Raw genomic sequence first — 25,986 nt, 5'->3', positions numbered from 1 at the left:
GGCAGGATTTGCAAGAGAATTTTAGAAAAAATTCTAGAACATTTTTTTAAAAAATATTTTAAAATTTGAAAAAATGTAAAACAACATTTAGATGTTTCAATAAAAAATAAAATAATAAAAAATTCAATTAAAAAATTTCAAAATTATCAAAAATGAATGTGGAGTATTTGAAGGAAATTTTTTTAGTTTAGCAGGATTTAAAAAAATGAGGAAAAATTCTAGAAATAAACTTTTTTAATCATTTAAAATTTAAAAAATGCAAAACTAAATGTAGATTTTTCAATCTTTGAAGAATTTTAAGAAAATTTTTTAATTGAACAGGATTTAAAAAAATGTAGGAAAATTCTAGAAATTTCTAGAATAAAAAGAAATTTCCTTGGAAAATTGAAAATGATTTTGTATTTTAAAAAATAAATTTGTTGAAAACGTTTAAAAAGATTTAGAAAGATTTACAAAATTATCAAAAATGAATGTGGAAGATTTTAAGAAAATTTGTTTAATTTGGCAGAATTAAACAAAAAATAAATAAAAATTCTAGAACAAATTTTTCAAATGATTAGAAATTTTTAAAATGCAAAACTAAATGTAGATGTTTAAATATTTTTAAGCATTTTAAGGAATTTTTTTTTAATTTGGCAGGATTTAAAAAAAAAATAGGAAAAATTCTAGAACAAATTTTTTAAATAATTTAAAATTTGAAAAAAATGAAAACATGTTTTAAGATTTTTAAGGATTTTAAAAGGCGTCAGAAGAATAAAAAACATTTACTTGGAAAATTGAAAATGATTTTGTATTTTAAAAAATTAATTTTTCGAAAATGTGTAAAAAGATTTAGAAAGATTTACAAAATTATCAAAAATCAATGTGGAAGAATTTAGGAAATAAATTTTTAATTGGGCAGCATTTTTTTTTAAATGTAGGAAAAATTCTAGAAATTTTTTTTTAAATAATTAAAAATTTGAAAAAAAAAGTTTTAAATTACATGTAAATACTTCAAGATTTTCAAAGGCATCCGATGAATAAAAAATTTCTTTGGATAATTGAAAATGATTTGTGCAACATTTTTTTATTTGGCAGTTTTAAAAAAATATATTTAGGACAAATTCTAAAAAAAAAAATTTTTAATAATTTAAAATTTGAAAAAATATAAAAGATGTTTCAAGATTTTGAAATCAAATTTTAAAGAATTTTAAGAATTTATAAACTATTTAAAATGTTAAATAATTTATTTTTCAATTCAAGAAATCAATTTTTTAAAGATCTGAATTCCATTTTATACCAGTAAATTATTAAGCATTTGAATACCAAATTTTTTAATTAAAAAACTTTTAAACTTAAATTTAAAAAAATTTCAAATTCAAGAGTTCTACTTTTGAGTCCTTTAATTTGCAGCTCAGTTTTTATAACTTCGAACAGATACATTTTTAGCTTTAGAGTTCGATTTTTTAAACTTCATAGACCATAAAAAATGTTTGCGAACCTAGAAAAAATCGGAAATTAAGGAAAAAATAAAACGGCCACCCTGGTTGTAATAAACAAAAATTTACAGGGTTTTGTGCTATGTCACTCAATAGCCGGTGGAACCGGATCCGGAATGGGATCGTTCATGTTGGAAAGTTTAGCTGACAGATTTCCAAAAAAATTAATTGAGACATACAGTGTTTTTCCGAATCAAGATGAAATAAGGTAACGAGAAATAATTTATTCTTTATCTTTTTTACAGTAAAAAAAAATAAGGATGACTGAAAAATCCCGAAAAATAAAATTTCCGACACTGTAAAATTCCAGAGTTAGAAATTTTCCGAATAATAAAATTGCCGAAAATTAAAAATACGTAATTGGAAAATTCTGGAATATTAAAATTCGCGAATAATAAAATTGCTGAAAAATAAAAATACTAAATTGAAAGATTCTCAAATAATAAAATTCCCAAGTTGGAAAATTCCCGACAGAAAATTGCCGAATTGCAAAATATCTACATTGAAAAATTTTCGATATTAAACAGTTACAATTTTTTTTATAAATACATTTTATTGATTAGAAATACAGTAATGAAATATTGTTTTTCCAATTTATTTTTAATGTTTAATTTTCGGGAATTTTCCAATTAGGATATTTTATATGTCGGCAAATTTTTGTCAGGAATTTTCCAATTCGGTAATATTATTAATTGTCGTAAATTTTATTATTCAGTAATTTTCCATTTCGGGAATTGTATTATTCTAGAATTTTATCATTCGGTAATTTTCCATTTCGTGAATTTTATTATTCGGTCATTTTCAATTTCGGAAATTTTATTATTCGGTAATTCTCCATTCTGGGAATCTTATTATTCTGGAATTTTATTATTCGGTAATTTTCCATTTCGGGAATTTAATTATTCTAGAGTTTTATTATTCTAGAATTTTATTATTCGGTAATTTTCCATTTCGGGAATTTTATTATTCTAGAATTTTATTATTCTGGAATTTTATTATTCGATAATTTTCCATTTCCATTTTAATTTTTAATTTTCTATTTAATTCGGTAATTTTCCATTTCGGGAATTTTATTATTCGGTCATTTTCAATTTCGGAAATTTTATTATTCGGTAATTCTCCATTCTGGGAATCTTATTATTCTGGAATTTTATTATTCGGTAATTTTCCATTTCGGGAATTTAATTATTCTAGAGTTTTATTATTCTAGAATTTTATTATTCGGTAATTTTCCATTTCGGGAATTTTATTATTCTAGAATTATATTATTCTGGAATTTTATTATTCGGTAATTTTCCATTTCGGGAATTTTATTATTCTAGAATTTTATTATTCGTTAATTTTACATTTCGGGAATTTTATCATTCTAGAATTTTATTATTCTAGAATTTTATTATTCGATAATTTTCTATTTCCATTTTTTTAAAATTAATTAAAAATTTTTTTAATTTCCATTCAGTTCGGTATTTTTCAATTTCGGGAATTTTATTATTCTAGAATCTTATTATTCGGTAATTTTCCATTTCTGGAATTTTATTTGTTAATTTTCCATTTCGGGAATTTTATCATTCTAGAATTTTATTATTCTAGAATTTTATTATTCTGGAATTTTATTATTCAATAGTTTTCCATTTCCATTTTAATTTTTAAATTTCCAATCAATTCGGTAATTTCCTATTTCGGGAATTTTATTATTCTAGAATTTAATATTCTAGAATATTATTATTCGGTAATTTTACATTTATGAAATTTTACTATTCGGTAATTTTCCTTTTCGGGAATATTATTATTCTAGAAGTTTATTATTTGGTAATTTTCCATTTGGGTAATTTTATTATTCTAGAATTTTATTATTCGTTAATTTTACATTTCGGGAATTTTATCATTCTATAATTTTATTATTCTAGAATTTTATTATTCGATAATTTTCTATTTCCATTTTAATTTTTAAATTTCCATTCAATTCGGTAATTTTCCATTTCGGGAATTTTATTATTCTAGAATTTAATATTCTAGAATCTTATTATTCGGTAATTTTACATTTCTGGAATTTTATTATTCGTTAATTTTCCATTTCGGGAATTTTATCATTCTAGAATTTTATTATTCTAGAATTTTATTATTCTGGAATTTTATTATTCGATAATTTTCCATTTCCATTTTAATTTTTAAATTTCCAATCAATTCGGTAATTTCCCATTTCGGGAATTTTATATTATTCTAGAATTTAATATTCTAGAATCTTATTATTCGGTAATTTAACATTTATGAAATTTTATTATTCTAGAATTTTATGATTCGGTAATTTTCCATTTCGGGAATTTTATTATTCTAGAATTTTATTATTGCAGAATTTTATTATTTCAGAATTTTATTATTCTAGAATTTTATTATTCGGTAATTTTCCAATTCGTGAACTTTATTATTCGGTCATTTTCAATTTCGGAAATTATTTTATTATTCGGTAATTTTTCACTTTGAGAATCTTATTCTTCTAGAATTTTATTATTCGGTAATTTTCCATTTCGGGAATTTTATTATTAGTTAATTTTACATTTCGGGAATTTTATCATTCTAGAATTTTATTATTCTAGAATTTTATTATTCGATAATTTTCTATTTCCATTTTTTTAAAATTAATTAAAATTTTTTTTTAATTTCCATTCAGTTCGGTATTTTTCAATTTCGGGAATTTTATTATTCTAGAATTTAATATTCTAGAATCTTATTATTCGGTAATTTTCCATTTCGGGAATTTTATCATTCTAGAATTTTATTATTCTGGAATTTTATTATTCGATAGTTTTCCATTTCCATTTTAATTTTTAAATTTCCAATCAATTCGGTAATTTCCCATTTCGGGAATTTTATTATTCTAGAATTTAATATTCTAGAATATTATTATTCGGTAATTTTACATTTATGAAATTTTACTATTCGGTAATTTTCCTTTTCGAGAATATTATTATTCTAGAAGTTTATTATTTGGTAATTTTCCATTTGGGTAATTTTATTATTCTAGAATTTTATCATTCGGTCATTTTCCATTTCGGAAATTTTATTATTTTAGAATTTAATTATTAGGTAATTTTCCATTTCGGGAATTTCATTATTCTAGAATTTAATAATCTAGAATATTATTATTCGGTAATTTTCCATTTCTGGAATTTTATTATCCTGACATTTTTCATTTCGGGAATTTTATTATTCTAGAATTTTATTATTCTGGAATTTTAATATTCAAAAATTTTCCATTTCGGGAATTTTATTATTCTAGAATGTTAATATTCTGGAATTTTCCAATTCGGTATTTTTATTTTTCTGCAATTTTATTTTTTACGATTTTTAATATTTGGGAATTGTCGAATTAGTTATTTTCATTTTTCGGTAGTTTTATTATTCAGGATTTTTCAGTCTTCTCCGAAAAAGAAAGTATCTCTTAAATTTAAGTTTGTCAAAAATTACAGCGATGTCGTCGTTCAACCTTACAATTCGTTACTCACCTTGAAGAGATTAACGCAGTGTGCTGACTGCGTTGTAGTTTTAGATAACACCGCTTTAAACAGAATTGCATCGGACAGGCTGCACATTCAAAATCCAAGTTTTACGCAAATTAATAAATTGGTTTCGACGATCATGTCTGTCAGCACAACAACGCTCAGGTAAACTTTGAATTTGCACGATTTTTAATTATAAATTTTTAAAATGCCGGCAATAGCGGTTAGACTTTTTAGAAAAAATTAATTTAGTTAATATTAATTAATTATTTTAATGAAGTTACTTATATAACTGAATTTTAATTATTTGGTTGAATATAAGTAATTAATAATTTAATATAATTTATAATTTATACAAATATTTTTTTAATTAAATTTTATAATAACCTAAGATTAGATATCCTATTAAATAAATAATAAATAATAATATAAATATAAATAATTAATAATTAAATAAATTTGACGGTATTTTAATTTATTCAGAGGTACTTATTGTTTTATTTTATAATACACAATAAGACAAACTTATAATTATATATTAATATATATTCGTTTTAAAATATTTTTTTTTAATATTTTAAATGAATAATAATTTTGATAAATATGTTATTAGTTCATAACAAATATACAAATTTGGATTGATATTTTTTTTCATTAAAATTGATAATTTAAATATATATATACATATAAATATTAATAATCAATTTTGTTTTAAGATTGAAGTATTTTGTTGAAAATTCGTTTTTTTTTTTTAGTTTTTGATCATTGATTCTCTTGATTGAAAAATTTTTATTTTTGTTCAAAATTGAAGCATTTCGTTCAAAATTATTATTAAAAAAAAAAATTAAATATTCCATACTTGGTTGAAAATTTATCTTTAGATGCAAATTCAAATATTCGATTGAAAATTTAACTATTCGGTCGAAAATTCCTATTTTTTTTTGTTAAATTCAACTGTTTTTGGATTAAAATAAAAGTTAAAAATAATTTTTTTGATTGAAAATTAATTTGTTTAAAATGAAAATTAATCTTTTTTGGTAAAAAAAATCATCTTTGGGGTTAAATATTTATCTTTTCGATTAAAAATTTATTTATTTGTTAACAAATTTAACTATAAGGTTTGAAAATTCTTCTTTTTTGGCTGAAATATCAAACAATTACATTGTGTGAATCTACTTTGTTCGAAGTAAATTTTTTTGTTGCTTGACGATTGATTATTTCTATTGAAAAAAAAAACTTTTTTTTCAAAATTGAACTTTTTTGATAAAAATAATTTTTTTCGTTTGAAAACTAATTTTTAAAAATACAGTTTTAACTGTTTCATTTTTGTTTCAAAATTTATCTTCTACAATTGAAATTTTTTTTGGTTGAAAATTTAACTATTAAGTTGAGAATTCCCTTAGAAATACAAATATTTGTTTAAAAACTCGTCTTTTTTGACTGAATTTAATAATTCTTGGATTAAAATTAAAATAATTTTTGGTTGAAATATCAACTATTAAAAGTTTTCATCGAGAATTTATATTTTTTGGCTCTAAATTAAACTAATTTTTTTTTAAATTGAATTTCTTTCTTGGAAATTAATTTTTTTGCTCAAAATTTAACTATTTTGTTATAAAAGATTTTTTTAAAATTAATGTTTTTAAAATGAAAATTTGATTGTTCCATGTTTAGTTAATAATTTATCCTCTTCAGTTGAAAAATAATCTTTTTTTTTTGGTAGAAAATTAATATTTTTTATTGAAAATTCCATTAGAAATTTAAATTATTGTTTAAAAGTTCGTTTTTTTTTTGTTAAATTTCACAGTTTTTGCATGAAAGTTATCATATTTTTTGGTTGAAATATTAACAATTACATTTTTGTTGAGAATTCATCTTTTTTGTCTGGAATTTAAATTACTTTTTTTTTTAAATGGAATTCCTTTGTGCGAAATTCATTTTTTTTTTGTTGACGATTTATCATTTTGATTGCAAAATCGCCTTTTTCTGTTCAAAATTTAAGTAATTTGGTTAAAATAAAATTTTTTTGATTCATTTTTTAAATGAAAATTTAAGTTCCATACTTGGTTAAAAATGTATCTTTTTCAGTTGAAAATTAATCTTTTTTATCGAAAATTAATCTTTTGGGTTAAATATTCATCTTCTTGGTTTAAAATGTACTTTTTTCGTTAAAAATTCAACTATATGGTTGAAAATTTCTATTTTTTAGTTGAATTAAAGTGTTTTTAGATTTAAATAATAATTTTCTTGTTGAAATATCAACTATTACATTTTTATTTGAAAATTCATTTTTTTTGCCTAGAAATTAAACTAATTTTTTGAAAATGGAATAACTTTGTTCGAAGATAATTTTTTTTGCTGATGATTGATTATTTTGATTGAAAAACTTTTTTTTTCTTCAAAATTTAACTATTTAGTTGAAAATTTTGTTTCAATATAAATTGAAAAACTAATATTTTTTCAAGATATTAAATACAATTGTGTTTTAAACTTTCAGATACCCTTCGTACATGAACAATGATTTAGTGGGTTTGATAGCACCATTAATACCAACTCCCCGACTTCATTTTCTGATGACAGGTTATACTCCACTTACCACAGATCAAGAGGTATTTTTATATTCTTAAGTTAAATTTAAAATTAAATTAAACATTTTTTTACTTTACAAATTTTCCATTTAAAATTTTTATTTCTAAACTTACATTTTTAATTTAAAGAATTTTTAAATGCTTTATTATTCTAGAATTTTATTATTCGGTCATTTTCCATTTCGGGAATTTTATTATTTTAGAATTTTATTAGTCTATAATTTTATTATTCTAGAATTTAATATTCTAGAATTTTATTATTTGGTCATTTTCCATTTCAGGAATTTTATTATTTCAGACTTTTATTATTGTATAATTTTATTATTCGGTAATTTTCCATTTCGGGAATTTTATTATTTTAGAATTTAATATTCTAGAATATTATTATTCGGTTATTTTCCATTTCGGGAATTTTATTATTCTAGAATTTAATTTTCTAGAATATTATTATTTGGTAACTTTCCATTTCTGGAATTTTATTTTTCTAGAATTTTATTATTCTAGAATTTAATATTCTAGAATTTTATTTTTCTAGAATTTTATTATTCGGTTATTTTCCATTTCGGGAATTTTATTATTCTAGAATTTAATTTTCTAGAATATTATTATTCGGTAACTTTCCGTTTCTGGAATTTTATTTTTCTAGAATTTTATTCTAGATTTTAATATTCTAGAGTTTTATTATTCGGTAATTTTCCATTTCGGGAATTTTATTATTCTAGAATTTAATATTCTAGAATTTTATTATTCTAGAATTTTATTATTCGGTCATTTTCCATTTCAGGAATTTTATTATTTCAGACTTTTATTATTGTATAATTTTATTATTCGGTAATTTTCCATTTCGGGAATTTTATTATTTTAGAATTTAATATTCTAGAATATTATTATTCGGTAACTTTAAATTTCTGGAATTTTATTTTTCTAGAATTTTATTATTCGGTTATTTTCCATTTCGGGAATTTTATTATTCTAGAATTTAATTTTCTAGAATATTATTATTCGGTAACTTTCCATTTCTGGAATTTTATTTTTTTAGAATTTTATTATTTTAGAATTGAATATTCTAGAATTTTATTTTCCTAGAATTTTATTATTCGGTTATTTTCCATTTCTGGAATTTTATTTTTCTAGAATTTTATTATTCTAGAATTTAATATTCTAGAGTTTATTATTCGGTAATTTTCCATTTCGGGAATTTTATTATTCTAGAATTTTATTATTTTAGAATTTAATATTCTAGAATTTTATTTTCCTAGAATTTTATTATTCGGTTATTTTCCATTTCGGGAATTTTATTATTTTAAAATTTAATATTCTAGAATTTTATTATTCGGTAACTTTCCATTTCTGGAATTTTATTTTTCTAGAATTTTATTATTCTAGAATTTAATATTCTAGAGTTTTATTATTCGGTAATTTTCCATTTCGGGAATTTTATTATTCGGTCATTTTCCATTTCAGGAATTTTATTATTTCAAACTTTTATCATTGTATAATTTTATTATTCGGTAATTTTCCATTTCGGGAATTTTATTTTTCTAGAATTTTATTATTCGGTTATTTTCCATTTCGGGAATTTTATTATTCTAGAATTTAATATTCTAGAATTTTATTATTCGGTCATTTTCCATTTCAGGAATTTTATTATTTCAGACTTTTATTATTGTATAATTTTATTATTCGGTTATTTTCCATTTCGGGAATTTTATTATTCTAGAATATTTTTATTTGGTAACTTTCCATTTCTGGAATCTTATTTTTCGAGAATTCTATTATTCTAGAAGCTTACATTTTTAATTTTAAGAATTTTTAAATGCCTAATTATCTAAAATTTCTTTTTTGTTGAACATTTATTTTTTTCGCGTTGAAAATAAATTTTTTGAACTGAAAATGCTTTCAATTTTTGGTTGAAAATTGCTCGTTTTTATTAGTAGAAAAAATGTACCTATTCCGTTGAAAATGCAATATTTTTACTAAAAATAATTCTATTTTTTTCGCTATTATTATGTCATCTAAAAAATTTTTTTCCTTTTTGACTGAAAATTTTTTTTAACTTTAAATTTAAATATTGGATTTTTGTTCTAAAAATTCGTTTTTTTTTTTTTGTTGAAAATTTAAATAGTTAGTTGAAAATTAATTTTTCTAATTGCAAATTGAAATATTATATTTTTGGTTGAAAATTAATTTATTTTGATGAAAATTTGTCTTTTTTTCGTAAAAATTCATTTTTCAGGTTAAAAATGCAACTATTTGATTACAAATAAATTCTTTTGCTTTAAAATTCATAATTTTAGTAAAAAATTCATTTTTTAAATGAAAATTAACAAATTTATTGAAAGTTCTCTTTTTAAATTTATGAATTGTGAATCATTTGGTTGAAAACTGTTTTGCACAAAATTCGCTATTTTGGCACGAAAATTCAAAATTTTAGATGACATTTTCCCCCCGATTAACTGAAATTTCTTTTTTCCTGAAAACTTACTTTTTTTTTGGATTGAAAATAAATTTGTTGAACTGAAAATGTATTCAATTTTTGACTGAAAATTGATCATTGTCAGTAGTAGAAGAAAATTCAACGATTTAATTAAAAATACATCTATCTCGTTGAAAGTGCAATATTTTTACTTAAAAAATTACTAAAAATATTTATTTTATTTAAATCAATTAATTTTCCTATTTTCTTCATAAAAAAAATTTCTTATTTTTAAAAATTTCAGGCCCTAAAAATTCTGTTTTTCTCTCTATTATTGTAGGGAGCATCGGTCCGAAAAACTTCAGTTTTAGACGTTATGCGGCGACTTTTGCAACCAAAAAATATGATGGTTTCCACGGCTTTAGACAGAAACGCGGCGCACTGTTACATTTCAATTTTAAATATTATTCAGGGCGAAGTTGATCCCACACAAGTTCACAAATCTTTGCAAAGAATTCGAGAAAGGAAACTGGCACAATTTATTCCCTGGGGTCCAGCCAGTATTCAAGTGGCGCTCTCCCGGAAGTCTCCTTACATACAAAGCACTCATCGAGTATCCGGTTTGATGTTGGCGAACCACACAAATATTTCATCGGTATTTACAATTTTATTCGAGATTTATTCATCCATTTTTTTTTTTAAATCAATTTTCCACGTTTTCAGGATATATTCCTAGATTTCATAGAATTTTAAAAATATTTTAGTGGACTTTAAAGAATTTATTCAAGAAAATTGAGTTATTTCGTAGATTTTCAAAGATTTGAAACTTTTTTTTCAAATTCATCATGAATTCTTATTATTTTATTCTGAATTCTTTTAGTTTTTTGGAATCTTTTTGAATTTTTGTAAATTAGTTTGAATTTGTATAAATAGACTTTTTAATTCTATAGAATTCGGTGCTTTTTTTGGTAGAAAATGAACTATTTTTATAAAATTTCATTAAACTTAAAATATTTAGTTGAAAATGAATTTTTTCGATTGAAAATTTAACTGTTTCGTTTTAAAGTTTATTTTATTTTCTTAAAAAATAATTTCTTTAAATGAAAATTAAACTAATTTATTTTTTGTTGATAATTTATAAATTATTTCTTAAAATGTCTTTTTTTTTGTAGAAAATGAACCATTTTAGTTGAAAGTTCAACTATTTTCTTAAAATTTCATTAAAATTAAAATATTTAGTTGAAAAATCGTGTATTTTTTAAAAAAAATATTCTTTTATTTCTTTGAAAATGAATTTTTTCGGTTGAAAATTTAACTATTTCGTTTAAAGGTTATTTTTTTTAAAATTATTTCTTTGGTTAAAAATTCATCTTCTTTAGTTGCAAATTCATCTTTTTTTTCTTAATTTGTCTTTTTTTTTGCTAGAAAATGAACCATTTTAGTTGAAAGTTCAACTATTTTCTTAAAATTTCATTAAACTTAAAATATTTAGTTGAAAATTCATGTATTTTGTTAAAAATTATTCTTTTATTTCTTTGAAAATTATTTTTTTCGGCTAAAAATGCATGTACATTGTTAAAAAGAATTCTTTTTTTTAGCAAAAAAATCTTTTAATTGAATATTTCTTTTCTTTGGCTGAAAACTGAACTATTTCGTTTTAAAGTTTATTTTATTTGTTTAAAAAATCACTTCTCTAACATAAAAATTAAACTATTTTATTTTTTCGTGAAAATTCATCCATTTTTTTTTTAATTTGTCTTTTTTGTAGAAAATGAACATATTTTTGTTTGAAAATATTAATTAAATTATTATGATTAAAATATTAATGATCAGGATTTTTGTCTTCCTTGGTAGAAAATGAACCATTTTAGTTGAAAATTCAACTATTTTCCTAGAATTTCATTAAAATTAAAATATTTAGTTGAAAAATCATGTATTTTGTTAAAAAGCATTGTTTTTTTGTAGGAAAACAATCTTTCAGGTTGAAAATTAATTGTTTTTAAAATTAAACTATTTCGTTTAAAGGTTTTTTTAAAATCATTTCTTTGATTAAAAATTAAACTATTTTATTTTTTGTTACAAATTCATCATTTTTTCTTAATTTTTCTTAAAATTAAAATATTTAGTTAAAAATTCATGTATTTAGTTTAAAGTTTTCTTTCTTTTTTTTTAAGAAAGCAATCTTTTTGGCGAAAAAATCATTTATTTTGTTGAAAATTTAAATATTTCGTTTTAAAGTTTATTTTCATTAAAATAATTTCTTCAACTGAAAATTAAAATATTTTAGTTTTTGTTGATAATTTATAAATTATTTCTTAATCTTTTTTTTTTTGTAGAAAATGAACCATTTTAGTTGAAAGTTCAACTATTTTCTTAAAATTTCATTAAAATTAAAGTATTTAGTTGAAAAATTCCAGTATTTTCTTAAAAATTATTCTATTATTTCTTTGAAAATTAATTTTTTCAGTTGAAAATTCATCAATTTTTTTTTTTAATTTTTCATTTTTTGTAGAAAATGAACATATTTTTGTTTGAAAATATTAATTAAATTATTCTAATTAAAATATTTATGATCAGGATTTTTGTCTTCTTTGGTAGAAAATGAACCATTTTAGTTGAAAGTTCAACTATTTTCTTAAAATTTCATTAAAATTAAAATATTTAGTTGAAAATTCATGTATTTTGTTAAAAATTATTCTTTTATTTCTTTGAAAATGATTTTTTTCGGCTAAAAATGCATGTACATTGTTAAAAAGAATTCTTTTTTTTTTTTTAGCAAAAAAATCTTTTAATTGAATATTTCTTTTTTTTGGCTGAAAACTGAATTATTTCGTTTTAAAGTTTATTTTATTTGTTTAAAAAGTCACTTCTCTAACTAAAAATTAAACTATTTTATTTTTTGTTGATAATTTATAAATTATTTCTTAATCTGTCTTTTTCTGTAGAAAATGAACCATTTTAGTTGAAAGTTCAACTATTTTCTTAAAATTTCATTAAAATTAAAATATTTAGTTGAAAATTCATCAATTTTTTTTTAATTTGTCTTTTCTTTTTGTAGAAAATGAACATATTTTTGTTTGAAAATATTAATTAAATTATTCTAATTAAAATATTTATGATCAGGATTTTTGTCTTCTTTGGCAGAAAATGAACAATTTTAGTTGAAAATTCAACTGTTTTCCTAGAATTTTATTAAAATTAAAATATTTAGTTGAAAATTCATGTATTTTGATAAAAAGCATTATTTTTTTTTTGTAGGAAAACAATCTTTCAGGTTGAAAATTCATTTATTATTGTTTTTTTTTTGAAAATTTAACAATTTCGTTTAAAAGTTTATTTTATTATTTTTTAAAATCATTTCTTGGGTTAAAAATTAAACTATTATATTAATTTTTTTTAATTCATCTTTTTTAGTTGAAAATTCACCTTTTTGTTCTTAATTTGTCTTTTTTTTTTTTGCTAGAAAATGTACAATTTTAGTTGAAAGTTCAACTATTTTCTTAAAATTTCATTAAACTTAAAATATTTAGTTGCAAATTCGTGTATTTTGTTCAAATTATTCTTTTATTTCTTTGAAAATGAATTTTTTCGATTGAAAATTAATTTCCTCGTTTGAAAATTAAACTGTTTCGTTTTAAAGTTTATTTTCCTTTCTTAAAAAATAATTTCTTTAACTGAAAATTAAACTATTTTATTTTTTGTTGATAATTTATAAATTATTTCTTAATCTGTCTTTTTTTTTTGCTAGAAAATGTACAATTTTAGTTGAAAGTTCAACTATTTTCTTAAAATTTCATTAAAATTAAAATATTTAGTTGAAAAATCGTATATTTTTTTTTTTTTTAAATTCCTTTATTTCTTTGAAAATGTATTTTTTCGGTTGAAAATTTAACTATTTCGTCTAAAGGTTATTATATTTTTAAAATCATTTCTTTGATTAAGAATTAAACTATTTTATTTTTTGTTAAAAATTCATCTTCTTTAGTTGCAAATTTATCTTTTTTTTCTTAATTTGTATTTTTCTTGCTAGAAAATGAACCATTTTAGTTTTAGTATTTTTAATTTAATGAAATTTTAGGAAAATACTTAAATTCTTAACCAAAATGGTTCATTATCTACCAAAAAAAGACAAATTGAGGAAAAATATATGAATCTTCAACAAAAAAATAAAATAGTTTAATTTTCAGTTAAAGAAATTATTTTTGAAGAAAAGAAAAGAGACTTTAAAATTTTTAACCAAAGTAATGAATTTTCAATTGAAAATATTATTTAGTTGAAAATTCATGTAAGGGTTGAAAACTCATTTTTTTGTTGTTGAAAATTCAACTATTTAACTATTTTCTTAAAGAAAATTCGTCTTTTTGCTTAAGGGTTCAACAATTTAAATAAACTTTTATTTATTTCATGAATAAAAAACATTTATTTGTTAAAAACTCATGTATTTTATTGATAATAATTATTTTTTTCTTTGAAAATTCATTTTATTGGTGGAAATTTTAACTACTTTCCTCAAATTCCATTAAAATTAAGATATTTAATTGAAATTTCATGAGTTTTGTTAAAAAGTATTGCTTTTTTTTTTAGGAAAATAATCATTTAGGTTGAAAACACATTTCTTTCTTGAAAATTTAACTATTTCGTTTTGAAGTTTTTTTAAATATAATTTCTTTAACTAAAAATTAAACTATTTGTTATTTTTTGTTGAAAATTTATCTTCTTAAGTTAAAAATTCATCTATTTTTTCTTAATTAGTCATTTTTTGGTAGAAAATGAAACATTTTAGTTGAAAAATCGACTATTTTCCTAAAATTTCATTAAAATAAAAATATTTAGTTGAACATTCATATATTTCGCTCAAAATTATTATTTTTTATTGAAAATAAATTTCTTTGGTTGAAAATTTAACTATTTCCCTCAAATTTCATTCAAATTAAAATATTTAGTGGAAATTTCATGTATTTTGTTAAAAATGTATTCTTTTTTTTTGTAGAAAAATAATCTTTTAGGTTGAAAATTAATTTTTTTTTAAATTTAACTATTTCGTTTAAAGGTTTTTTTTTAAATCATTTCTTTGATTAAAAATTAAACTATTTTTTTTTGTTACAAATTCATCTTTTTTTCTTAATTTTTCTTAAAATTAAAATATTTAGTTAAAAAATCATGTATTTCGTTAAAAATTATCATTTTTGTTTTTTGTTTAAAAATAAATTTCTTTGGTTGAAAATTCATGTATTTTGTTAAAAATTATTCTTTTTTCTTTGAAAATTAATTTCTTTAGTAGAAAATTCATATATTTTGTTAAAAATGATCTATTTTTGTTTTAAAATAAATTTCTTTGGTTGAAAATTTATTTATTTCCCTTAAAACTTCATGTATTTTGTTAAAAATTATACTTTTTTTCTTTGAAAATTAATTTCTTTAGTAGAAAATTCATCCATTTTCCTTAAATTTCATTAAAATTAAAATATTTAGTTGAAAATTCATGTATTTTGTTAAAAAAAATTCTTTTTTCTTGTAGGAAAATAATCTTTCAGGCTGAAAACTCATTTTTTTTATTCGAAATTTAACTATTTCGTTTTTTTTTTATATAATTTCTCTAACTAAAAATTAAACTATTTTATTTTTTGTTGAAAATTTATATTTTTCAGTTGAAAATTCATCCATTTTTTTTTTAATTTTTCTTTTTTTGTAGAAAATGAACCATTTTGGTTTAAAGTTCAACTATTTTCTTGAAATTTCATTAAAATTAAAATATTTAGTTGAACATTCATGTATTTCGTTAAAAATTATCATTTTTATTTTTTGTTTAAAAATAAATTTCTTTGGTTGAAAATTTAACTATTTCCCTCAAATTTTATTAAAATTAAAATATTTAGTGGAAAATTCATGTATTTTGTTAAAAATTATACTTTTTTTCTTTGAAAATTAATTTATTTAGTAGAAAATATTCATGTATTTTGTTAAAAATTATCTATTTTTGTTTTAAAATAAATTTCTTTGGTTGAAAATTTAACTATTTCCCTTAAATTTCATTAAAATTAAACTATTTAGTTGAAAATTCATGTATGTTGTTAAAAATTATTCTTTTTTTCTTTGAAAATTAATTTATTTAGTAAAAATATTCATGTATTTTGTTAAAAATTATCTATTTTTGTTTTAAAATAAATTTCTTTGGTTGAAAATTTATTTATTTCCCTTAAAACTTCATGTATTTTGTTAAAAAAAATTCTTTTTTCTTGTAGAAAAATAATCTTTCAGGTTGAAAACTCATTTTTTTGATTGCAAATTTAACTATTTCGTTTTTTTATATAATTTCTTTAACTAAAAATTAAACTATTTTATTTTTTGTTGAAAATTTATCTTCTTTAGTTAGAAAATCATCTATTTTTTCTAAATTGCTCTTTTTTGGTAGAAATTGAACCATTTTAGTTGAAAGTTTAACTATTTTCCTAAAATTTCATTAAAATAAAAATATTTAGTAGAAAATTCATGCATTTTGTTAAAAGGTTTTCTTTCTTTTTCTTAGGAAAGCAATCTTTTAGGCGAAAAAATCATTTATTGGGTTAAAAATTTAACTATTTTGTTAAAAAAATTTTTTTTAAATCATTTCTTTAACTGAAAATTAAACTATTTTATTTTTTGTTGAAAATTTATATTTTTCAGTTGAAAATTCAATTTTTTTTTTAATTTTTCATTTTTTGTAGAAAATGAACATAATTTTGTTTGAAAATATTAATTAAATTATTATAATTAAAATATTATTGATCAGGATTTTTGTCTTTTTTGGTAGAAAATGAACAATTTTAATTGAAAATTCAACTATTTTCCTGAAATTTCATTAAAATTAAAATATTTAGTTGAAAATTCATGTATTTTGTTAAAAATGATCATTTTTTTTTGTTTTAAAACTAATTTCTTTAGTATAAAATTCAATTATTTCCCTCAAATTCCATTAAAATTAAAATATTTAGTTGAAAATTCATGTATTTTATTAAAAATTATTCTTTTTTTTTTTTTAATTAATTTTTTTAGTAGAAAATGTAACTATTTTCCTAAAATTTCATTAAAATAAAAATATTTAGTTGAACATTCATGTATTTCGTTAAAAATGATCATTTTTGTTTTTTGTTTAAAAATAAATTTCTTTGGTTGAAAATTCAACTATTTTCCTCAAATTCCATTAAAATTAAAATTTTTAGTTGAACATTCATGTATTTCATTAAAATTGAAATATTTAGTTGAAAATTCATTAATTTTATTAAAAATTATTCTTTTTTTTTTGAAAATTATTTTTTTTAGTAGAAAATTCAACTATTTCCTTAAAATTTCATTAAAATAAAAATATTTAGTTGAAAATTCATGTATTTTGTAAAAAATTATTCTTTTTTTCTTTGAAAATTAATTTCTTTGGTTGAAAATTTAACTATTTCGTTTTAAAGTTTAATTGTTTAAAAATCATTTCTTCAGTTGAAAATTAAAATATATTTTTTGTTGTTGAAAATTTATCTTTTTGTTTTGGAAAATAAAAATATATTTTTTTTAAATTAAATTTTTGTAAGGAAAATTTTTATTTGTTTTATGAATGAAAAATATTTTTTTTCGTTAAAAACTCATCTATTTCGTGAAAAATTATTCTTTTTTTTTTATAAATTTTATCTTTTTTGATTAAAATTTAAACTATGACACTTTTTTTTGTCTAGAATTTACCTTTTTAGGTTGAAAATCCAAATATTATGTTAAAAATTGAATTATTTGGTTAAAAATCCATTTTTTATAGTAGAAAATACATTTTTCTACCCTTAATTTTCTAGAAAAAATAATGATTTTTTTCAGTTATTCGATCGAGCATTGCAGCAGTACGACAAGTTACGAAAACGAGAAGCTTTTCTCGAACAGTTCCGAAAGGAGAAAATGTTCGAGGAAAATCTGGACGAACTGGACAATTCACGAGAGGTGGTCGAATATTTAGTCAAGGAATATCGAGCCGCAACTAAAGCCGATTATCTCACCTGGAGTCCAACTAAAACCGACTAAATCCACGAAAAAACGCTTCAATTTCATTTTTTTAGATTTGAAAATTTGAAAAATTTTCACATTATCATGCAGTTCTTGATCAAAATTTTCTCTCTTTAAAAAAAAATACTCATTTTCGTTCAAAGCTATTTTTATAACTATCAAGTTTGTAATTTTTATTTTCTGAATAAACTAAATGGCGAATATTTGTTCGTTAAAATGCCAGATTCGATATTGTGACTCGGAATTAAGATCGATTTAGGATTATTTTTTGTGCAAAATAAGGACAGAAATGTATACAGAAATTATTTATAAATAATAAATAAAAAATAGGCACGCGAATTTTATTTTTTATCTATACAATTTTTTAATTTAAATATAAAATTAATATTAAAACAGATTTTTTTGTTATTTTATAATATTTATTATCTTAAATAGTAGAAAAAAATATGCAAGGAGAATATTTTTCATTATTTATTAAGATTGAGATCTTAGTTTTAGAATTAATATATATTTTCGTTAAATATTTGCTAAGAAATTATTTACAACAGTTACAAATGAAATTTACAATTTTCTACCATTTTTTTAAATTTGATTTTATTTTTAATTGTTGAAAATTCAATTTTTCCGAGGGAAAAAAATCATATAATTAGACATTCTTGAACGATTCTAAATCATGTTCAAATTATAATTTTTGTTTAAAAATTCCAATAAAAATATTTAGTTAAAAATTAATTTTTCTGGTTTAAAATAAGTTTTTTTTTTATTAAAAAAATTTTATAATTAAGAATTTGACCATATTTTCTTGTTTTGTTTTGATAGACATTGAATGTTGTTGACAAAAAATTATCATTTTTTGTTGTTGAAAATTGATCTTTTTTTAGTTGAATATTCATCTATTTTGTTTAATTTGTCTTTTTTTTGGGAAAAAAATGAACATATTTTGGTTTAAAAATGCCAATAAAATAAAAAATGTCCATAAAAATATTTAGTGAAAAATTAATTTCTCTGGTTTAAAATTAATTTTTTTTAATTAAGAATTTGACTAAAGTTTTTTTTTATATATATTTAATGTTTTTGACATAAAATTTCATTTCTTTGGTTTAAAATTAAACTATTTTGTTTGTTGATGAAAAATGTTCTTTTTTAGTTGAAAATTTATCTATTTTGTTTAATTTGTCTTTTTTTTGGGAAAAAAATGAACATATTTTTGTTTAAAAATGCCAATAAAATAAAAAATGTCCATAAAAATATTTAGTGAAAAATTAATTTCTCTGGTTTAAAATTAATTTTTTTAATTAAGAATTTGACTAAAGTTTTTTTTTATATATATTTAATGTTTTTGACATAAAATTTCATTTCTTTGGTTTAAAATTAAACTATTTTGTTTGTTGATGAAAAATGTTCTTTTTTAGTTGAAAATTTATCTATTTTGTTTAATTTGTCTTTTTTTTGGGAAAAAAATGAACATATTTTTGTTTAAAAATGCAATCTTTGTAAAGAAAATTCGTCTTGGCTTGAAGGTTCAACAATTTTTTGTTTTTGATACAAAGTTCGCTTTTTTTCTTGAGCTTTAAACAACTCAAAATGGAATTTTCAATTCTCATCATTTCTTAACAGTTTAATTTTCAAAGGATAAATTCTAAACGATTGAAAATTAAAAATTAAATTTACAACAGTTCAAAATTAAATTTTCTACGAGGGAAATATAATTAAAAATTGTTAAACGTTTCTAAATCTTGTTCAAATTATAATGATTGGATTTAAATCTAATAATTTTTATTGAAAAATACCAATTACAGGAGAAACGCACCAACATAACCTAGATTTGTTTCAAAAATAGTAAATATTTTTTAAAATCTAATAATTTTTATTTAAAAACTAAAAGTTGAAGAAACGGCATAAAATAACATAACATAAATTGTTTAAAATTGTAAATAATTTTCTAATTCTAATAATTTTTGTTTAAAATAACCAATTTAATTTGAAAAACGTTAACATAACCTGCAACTGTTAAAAAATTGTAAATTTTCTTTGAAATCTATATTGAAATTATATTTTTTAAACAAATAATTTTTTGTATAATTGCAGGTTCAAATTGTACAAAAAAATTTATTTAAAATAAAATACAACTATTTTTTTACTAAAAATACCGATTTCTGGTGGAAAATAATTAAATCTTTAACAAAAAAAGATTAAATATTTTTTATTGAAAATTAATTTTGTTTAATTCAGAATTTGACAAGAAAATTTTATGCTGAATAAAAATATTGAAAAGATTGAAATATTGAAAAATAAAGAGGCAAATTTTCTGCAAATCAAATTAATTTTTTACAATGAAAATAAAAATTTAAAAAAATAAGTTATTTTTCAACCAAATACATAAATTTTTAAATAAAAACAGTTGAATTAATTTAAAAAAATAACGAATTTTTAATAAAATAGTTTTTTCTACCAAAGATATTAATTTTGACCTAAAATTATAAAGTTTTAATTTAAAAAATGAATTTTTAAGAAATCAGTTTAACTTTGAGCCTATTAGTTAAATATTCAACTGGAAAAAAAATTATTAAGCCAAACAATAATTTGAAGGAAAAAATAAATTTTAATAAAAAATAAAATATTTAGAATAACTTAATTTTTTTATTTTACTAGACTTTAAAAAATTGTAGAAATAATTTGAGTTAGTGAAAAATATATTTATGACTTTTTCAGGCAGTTTTAAAATTTATTTATTATTCCTAATACTGTCTTAAAATTTTCTGGATTCATTTTTTACAATTCTGTAAATTTTTTGTAATGTTTAAAAATATTTTTAAAAATTCTCTAAAAATTAATTTAAAAACATAAAAAAAAGAATCACTTTAAAGATTCCCATGAAATTCAAGAATTTTTTTGTTATAATCTAGAAAATTTTTTAAATGTTGGAAAATTTCTAGATTTTGTATTAATTTTTGGTGAATCACTCAAATTTGGAATTATAAAAAATTTTTTTTTTAATATTTCTAAATATCTTTTATATTGATTCGACTTTTTCATAAAATTTTAAAAACTGAAATGCTTATGAAAAATTTGTTCTCTTGAAACCATTTTTGTTTTAAATTTATTCAAATCTTTTTATGTTTAAAATTATTTTTTTATCTTTTTTTTTTAATTTTGCAACCTTACAATAATGCAAAAATTTTCTTTAAATTCTAATGAATTTTAGAAAATTATTGACCATTTTTTAAAAATATTTTCTTAAAATTAGGTTTTCAAAATAAAACATCAGCCGTAATTTTTCCCGGAATCTTAAAATTAATGATCTGAAAATGAATGTTAAGAATCTTAAAAATTAAATTATCTTAAACCCTTTCAAAACGCTTAATAAGTTTCAAAATTTTATTTCATAATCTTGAAAAACCTAAATTTTGTTGAAAATTAGTTGAAATCTTTAAAAATTTTCAAATATTTTTGAATCTTTTCAAAAATGTTAAAACTTTGAAATTATTATATATAATAAATTACAGATATAATCAATTTTTTTGTTGATTTATCATTTTAGTGAAAAAATCTTTTTTTTTTTAAATTTATGCTCAAAAAGTCATTTCTCTAACTGAAAATTAAACTATTATATTTTAGCCTTGAAAATTTATGTTTTCTAAGATGAAAATTTATAAATATTTCTTTAATTTGTCTTTTTGTAAAAAATTAACAATTTTAGTTAGAAATTCTTCATGAATTTTATTAAAAATGATTCTTTTTTTCTTTGAAAATTAGATTTTTTGATTAAAGATTAATTTTTTAAATAAACATTTAACTTTCAATTTTCATCAAATTTTTTTTTTTAGAAATTTATTCTTTTTGGTTTAAAATTCATCCATTTGTTTGAAAATCAAACTAAATCGTTAAAAATTTATTTTACTTGCTTAAAAACTTATTTCTCGAACTTAAAATTAAACTATTTCATTTTTTGTTGAAAATTTATCTTTTGTAGTTGAAAATTAATCCATTTTCTTGAAAATGTGGTATTTTTTGGTGGAAAATTTATCTTCTGGGTTGAAAATTGAACTTTTAGTTTAAAAATTTCATTAAAAATAAAAATATTTAGTTGAAAATTTAATTATTTTCATGGATTTTTTTTATTTGCATAAAAACTTACTTACTTACTTGATATTAATAAATATTAATTATAAAAATATTTTTTGTTAAAAAAAAACAACTAATCTTCTTGTTTGAAAGTAAGAAATAATTTCTAGTTTAAACTTGAAATATTTGATTAAAATTCATGTATTTTGTTTGCAAAATCGTTAGGAAAAGTTAGAAGTTCGAACATAATTTGAAGTTAAAAAATCTTTTTTATTTAAAATTATTCTTTGTCCTTGAAAATTTATATATTTTGTTAAAATTGAACTTTTTTTAAAAGAAAATTTGTATTTTGGTAGAAAATTTAAAACATTAAGTTTGGACTTTAAAAAAATTAATTTTTAACAAAAAAAAAAAAAGAATTTTTAATAAAATAGTTCAAATTAACAAAAAAGTTTTTTAATTAAAATGTAACTTCAACTGGAGCAGCCAAATTTTAAACCAAACCGATTTATTTTTTTATCTTAAATTCGTAAAAAATTAATTTTTTTATTTGAAAATATAAGTATACTATTTTAGGTACAAAGTTTCTCTTTTTTTCGCTGAAAAGTCAATTATTTCGCTAAAAATTGTTTGAAAAAAAAAATATTTTGTTGAAAATTCATCTTTTTTTTTATCAATTGTTGAATATTATTATTCTTTTTATTTAATTTAACACTTTTTTATTGAAAAATAAAATACTTTATGTTGAAAATTAACTTTTTGTACAAAAATTCATCATTTTGGTTAAAAATTAAACTATTTTGTGGAAAATTCTCTTTTTCTTAGATGAAAATTAATTATTTTATCTAGAAATGTAATAATAAAATTCTAAATTAATAAATATTGAATATTTTAAGATTCAAATACTTCGTTTTTTTAGTATTAAATTTTTGTTATAAAAAATCTTTTGAGTTGAAAATTCATATTTTTGTTCAAAATTCAAGTATTTTTTCGAAAATTCGTCTTTTGTAATGGAAAATTAAACTTTTTGTTGGAAGATTAATTGTTTTTTTTTTTTTTTTTTTTTTGAAAATTTATCTTTTTAGTAGAAAATTTAACCATTTGTGTGAAAATTCATGTATTTTATTAAAAATTCGTCTTTTTTGGTAAAAAAATTAATCTTCTTGTTTGAAAGTTGTTTGAAAGACTTTAAATATAAATTAAAGCATTCCATTTTTGTTATAAAAGAATTTTTCAGTCGAAAATTCACATTGATCTTCGAGTTTGAAAGTTGAACTATTTCGTGGAAAATTCGCTGTTTTTTTTTGTTTGGTTAAAATTTTTTTTTTTTTAATAGAAATTGATTGAAAAAAAATTGATTGAATATTTTTATTTTGGTTTTTCTGGTAGAAAATTCATATTCTTATTGAAAGTTGAACTAATTACAGGAAAATTTTTCTTTTGTAGGGAATTATTTTTTTAAATAAAAATTTAAAAATGATATTTTTGTGTAAAAAAGTTTTTAAATTGATAATTCATATTTTCATTAAAAATTCATATATTTTTTTTTAATGCACCTTTTTAATAGAAAATTAAAGTTCTTGTTGGAAAATTGATTGTTTTTTGGTTGAAAATTAGTTTATTTAGTTCAAAATTCATGTCTTTTCTTAAAAATTAATTTGTTTTTTAAATTGATATTTTTTAGTTGAAAATTCAACTATATGTTTATAAATTTCTGTATTTTTTTGGTTGAAAATAGATCTTTTTTATCTTGAAAATTCAATTATTCGCTAATTCGAAGTTAAAAATTCTTCTTTTTTGTATAAAATTATTCTTTTTGTTTAAAACTTCATATTTTGGGTAAAAATTTATATATTTTCTTGAAAATTGATCTTTTTGGTACAAAATTATTATTGCTGTTTGAACATTAATTTTTTTCGTTAAAAATTCTTATATTTTTTTAGTTGAAAATTAAATTCTTGCAGAAAAAATATTTTTTTTTAGTCGAAAATGTTTTTTAAAAATTCGCTTCTATTTTTCTTGAAAATTCATCTTTTTTAGTTGAAAATTAAATTCTTATGAGAAAAATAATTGTTTTTTGGTTCAAAATTTTTTTATTTAGTTTAAAATTAATATTTTAGTTAAAAAATAATATATTTTATTGAAAATTTATCTTTTTGGCAGAAAATTATTATTGCTGTTTGAACATTCATTTTTTTCGTTAAAAATTCTTATATTTTCTTAAAAATTTATTTTTTTTTTAGTTAAAAATTAAATTCTTGCAGGAAAAATAATTTTTCTTTGGTTGAAAATGTTTTTTTTTTTTAATTCGTTTCTATTTTTCTTGAAAATTCATCTTTTTTAGTTGAAAATTAATATTTTAGTTAAAAAATAATATATTTTATTGAAAATTTATCTTTTTGGCAGAACATTATTATTGCTATTTGAAAATTCATTTTTGTTTCGTTAAAAATTCATATACTTTCTTAAAAATTTATTTTTTTTTTAGTTAAAAATTAAATTCTTGCAGGAAAAATAATTGCTTTTTGGTTAAATATGTTTTTTAAAAATTCGCTTCTATTTTTCTTGAAAATTCATCTTTTTTAGTTGAAAATTAAATTCTTATGAGAAAAATAATTGTTTTTTGGTTCAAAATTTTTTTATTTAGTTTAAAATTAATATTTTAGTTAAAAAATAATATATTTTATTTAAAATTTATCTTTTTGTCAGAAAATTATTATTGCTATTTGAAAATCCATTTTTTTTTCGTTAAAAATTCATATATTTTCTTGAAAATTTATCTTTTTGGCAGAAAATTATTATTGCTGTTTGAAAATTCATCTTTTTCGTTAAAAATTCATGTATTTTCTTTAAAATTCATTTTTTTAGTTTAAAATTAAATTCTTGTATGAAAAATAATTGTTTTTTTGGTTTAAAATTTGTTTATTTAGTTAAAAATTCATATTTTGGTTAAAAATTCATTTATTTTCTTGAAAATTTATCTTTTTGGCAAAAAATTATTACCGCTCTTTGAAAATTCATTCTTTTCTTCAAAAAGTAATTTTTTTAGTTGAAAATTAAATTCTTGTCGGAAAAAGTAATTTTTTTTTGGTTGAAAATGTTTTTTTTTAAATTTGTTTCTATTTTTCTTGAAAAGTTCTCTTTTTTAGTTGAAAATTCAACTGTATGTTTAGAAATTTCTGTATTTCTTTGGTTAAAAATAGATCTTTTTTATGTTGAAAATTCAACTGTACGCTAATTTGAAGTTAAAAATTTTTCCTTTTTCTATAAAATGATTCTTTTTATTTGAAAATTTATCTTTTAGGCAGAAAATTATTATCACTGTTTGAAATTTCATCTTTTTCGTTAAAAGTCCATGTATTTTCTTGAAAATTAATTTTTTTTTTAGTTGTAAATTAAATTCTTGTAGGAAAAAAAATTGTTTTTTGGGTTAAAATTTTTTTATTTACTTGAAAATTCATATATTTTCTTGAAAATTTATCTTTTTGGCAGAAAATTATTATTGCTGTTTGAAAATTCATTTTTTTTCGTTAAAAATTCATATATTTTCTTAAAAATTTATTTTTTTTTTAGTTGAAAATTAAATTCTTGCAGGAAAAATAATTGTTTTTTGGTTTAAAATTTGTTTATTTAGTTGAAAATTCATATTTTTGTTAAAAATTCATATATTTTCTTGAAAATTTATCTTTTTGGCAGAAAATTATTACCGCTGTTTGAAAATTCATTTTTTTCGTTAAAAATTCATATATTTTCATAAAAATTTCATTTTTTTTAGTTGAAAATTAAATTCTTGTAGGAAAAAAAAATTGTTTTTTGGTTGAAAGTGTTTTTTTAAAAATTCGTTTCTATTTTTCTTGAAAATTCATCTTTTTTAGTTGAAAATTAAATTCTTATGAGAAAAATAATTGTTTTTTGGTTCAAAATTT

At 18.9% G+C, this 25,986-nt stretch overlaps 2 protein-coding genes across 2 annotated transcripts in view; one reads left to right on the top strand and one right to left on the bottom strand.

Annotated features, from left to right (window-relative positions):
* Positions 1–1,543: 1,543 nt before the first annotated feature.
* On the top strand, positions 1,544–18,334 carry LOC117180717 (tubulin gamma-1 chain-like; the record flags this gene model as incomplete). The annotated part of the gene is made up of 5 exons (XM_033373205.1): positions 1,544–1,686; positions 4,946–5,140; positions 7,473–7,584; positions 10,320–10,634; positions 17,813–18,334. Coding segments are annotated over 5 exons (966 nt in total), but the record flags the coding sequence as incomplete, so codon positions are not given.
* A 1,454-nt stretch (positions 18,335–19,788) lies between these two features.
* The window catches only part of LOC117180716 (tRNA (adenine(58)-N(1))-methyltransferase catalytic subunit TRM61-like), an 8,519-nt gene continuing 2,321 nt past the window's right edge, over positions 19,789–25,986 (bottom strand). Inside the window, exon 2 of the mRNA XM_033373204.1 lies at positions 19,789–19,814. Within this exon, the coding sequence (XP_033229095.1) occupies positions 19,789–19,814 (26 nt within the window). The remainder of the gene's footprint in view (positions 19,815–25,986) is intronic.

This window comes from Belonocnema kinseyi, chromosome 9, assembly GCF_010883055.1.
Source record: "Belonocnema kinseyi isolate 2016_QV_RU_SX_M_011 chromosome 9, B_treatae_v1, whole genome shotgun sequence".
Taxonomy (NCBI): Eukaryota; Metazoa; Arthropoda; class Insecta; order Hymenoptera; family Cynipidae; genus Belonocnema; species Belonocnema kinseyi.
This window is presented reverse-complemented; position numbering and strand designations above follow the sequence as displayed.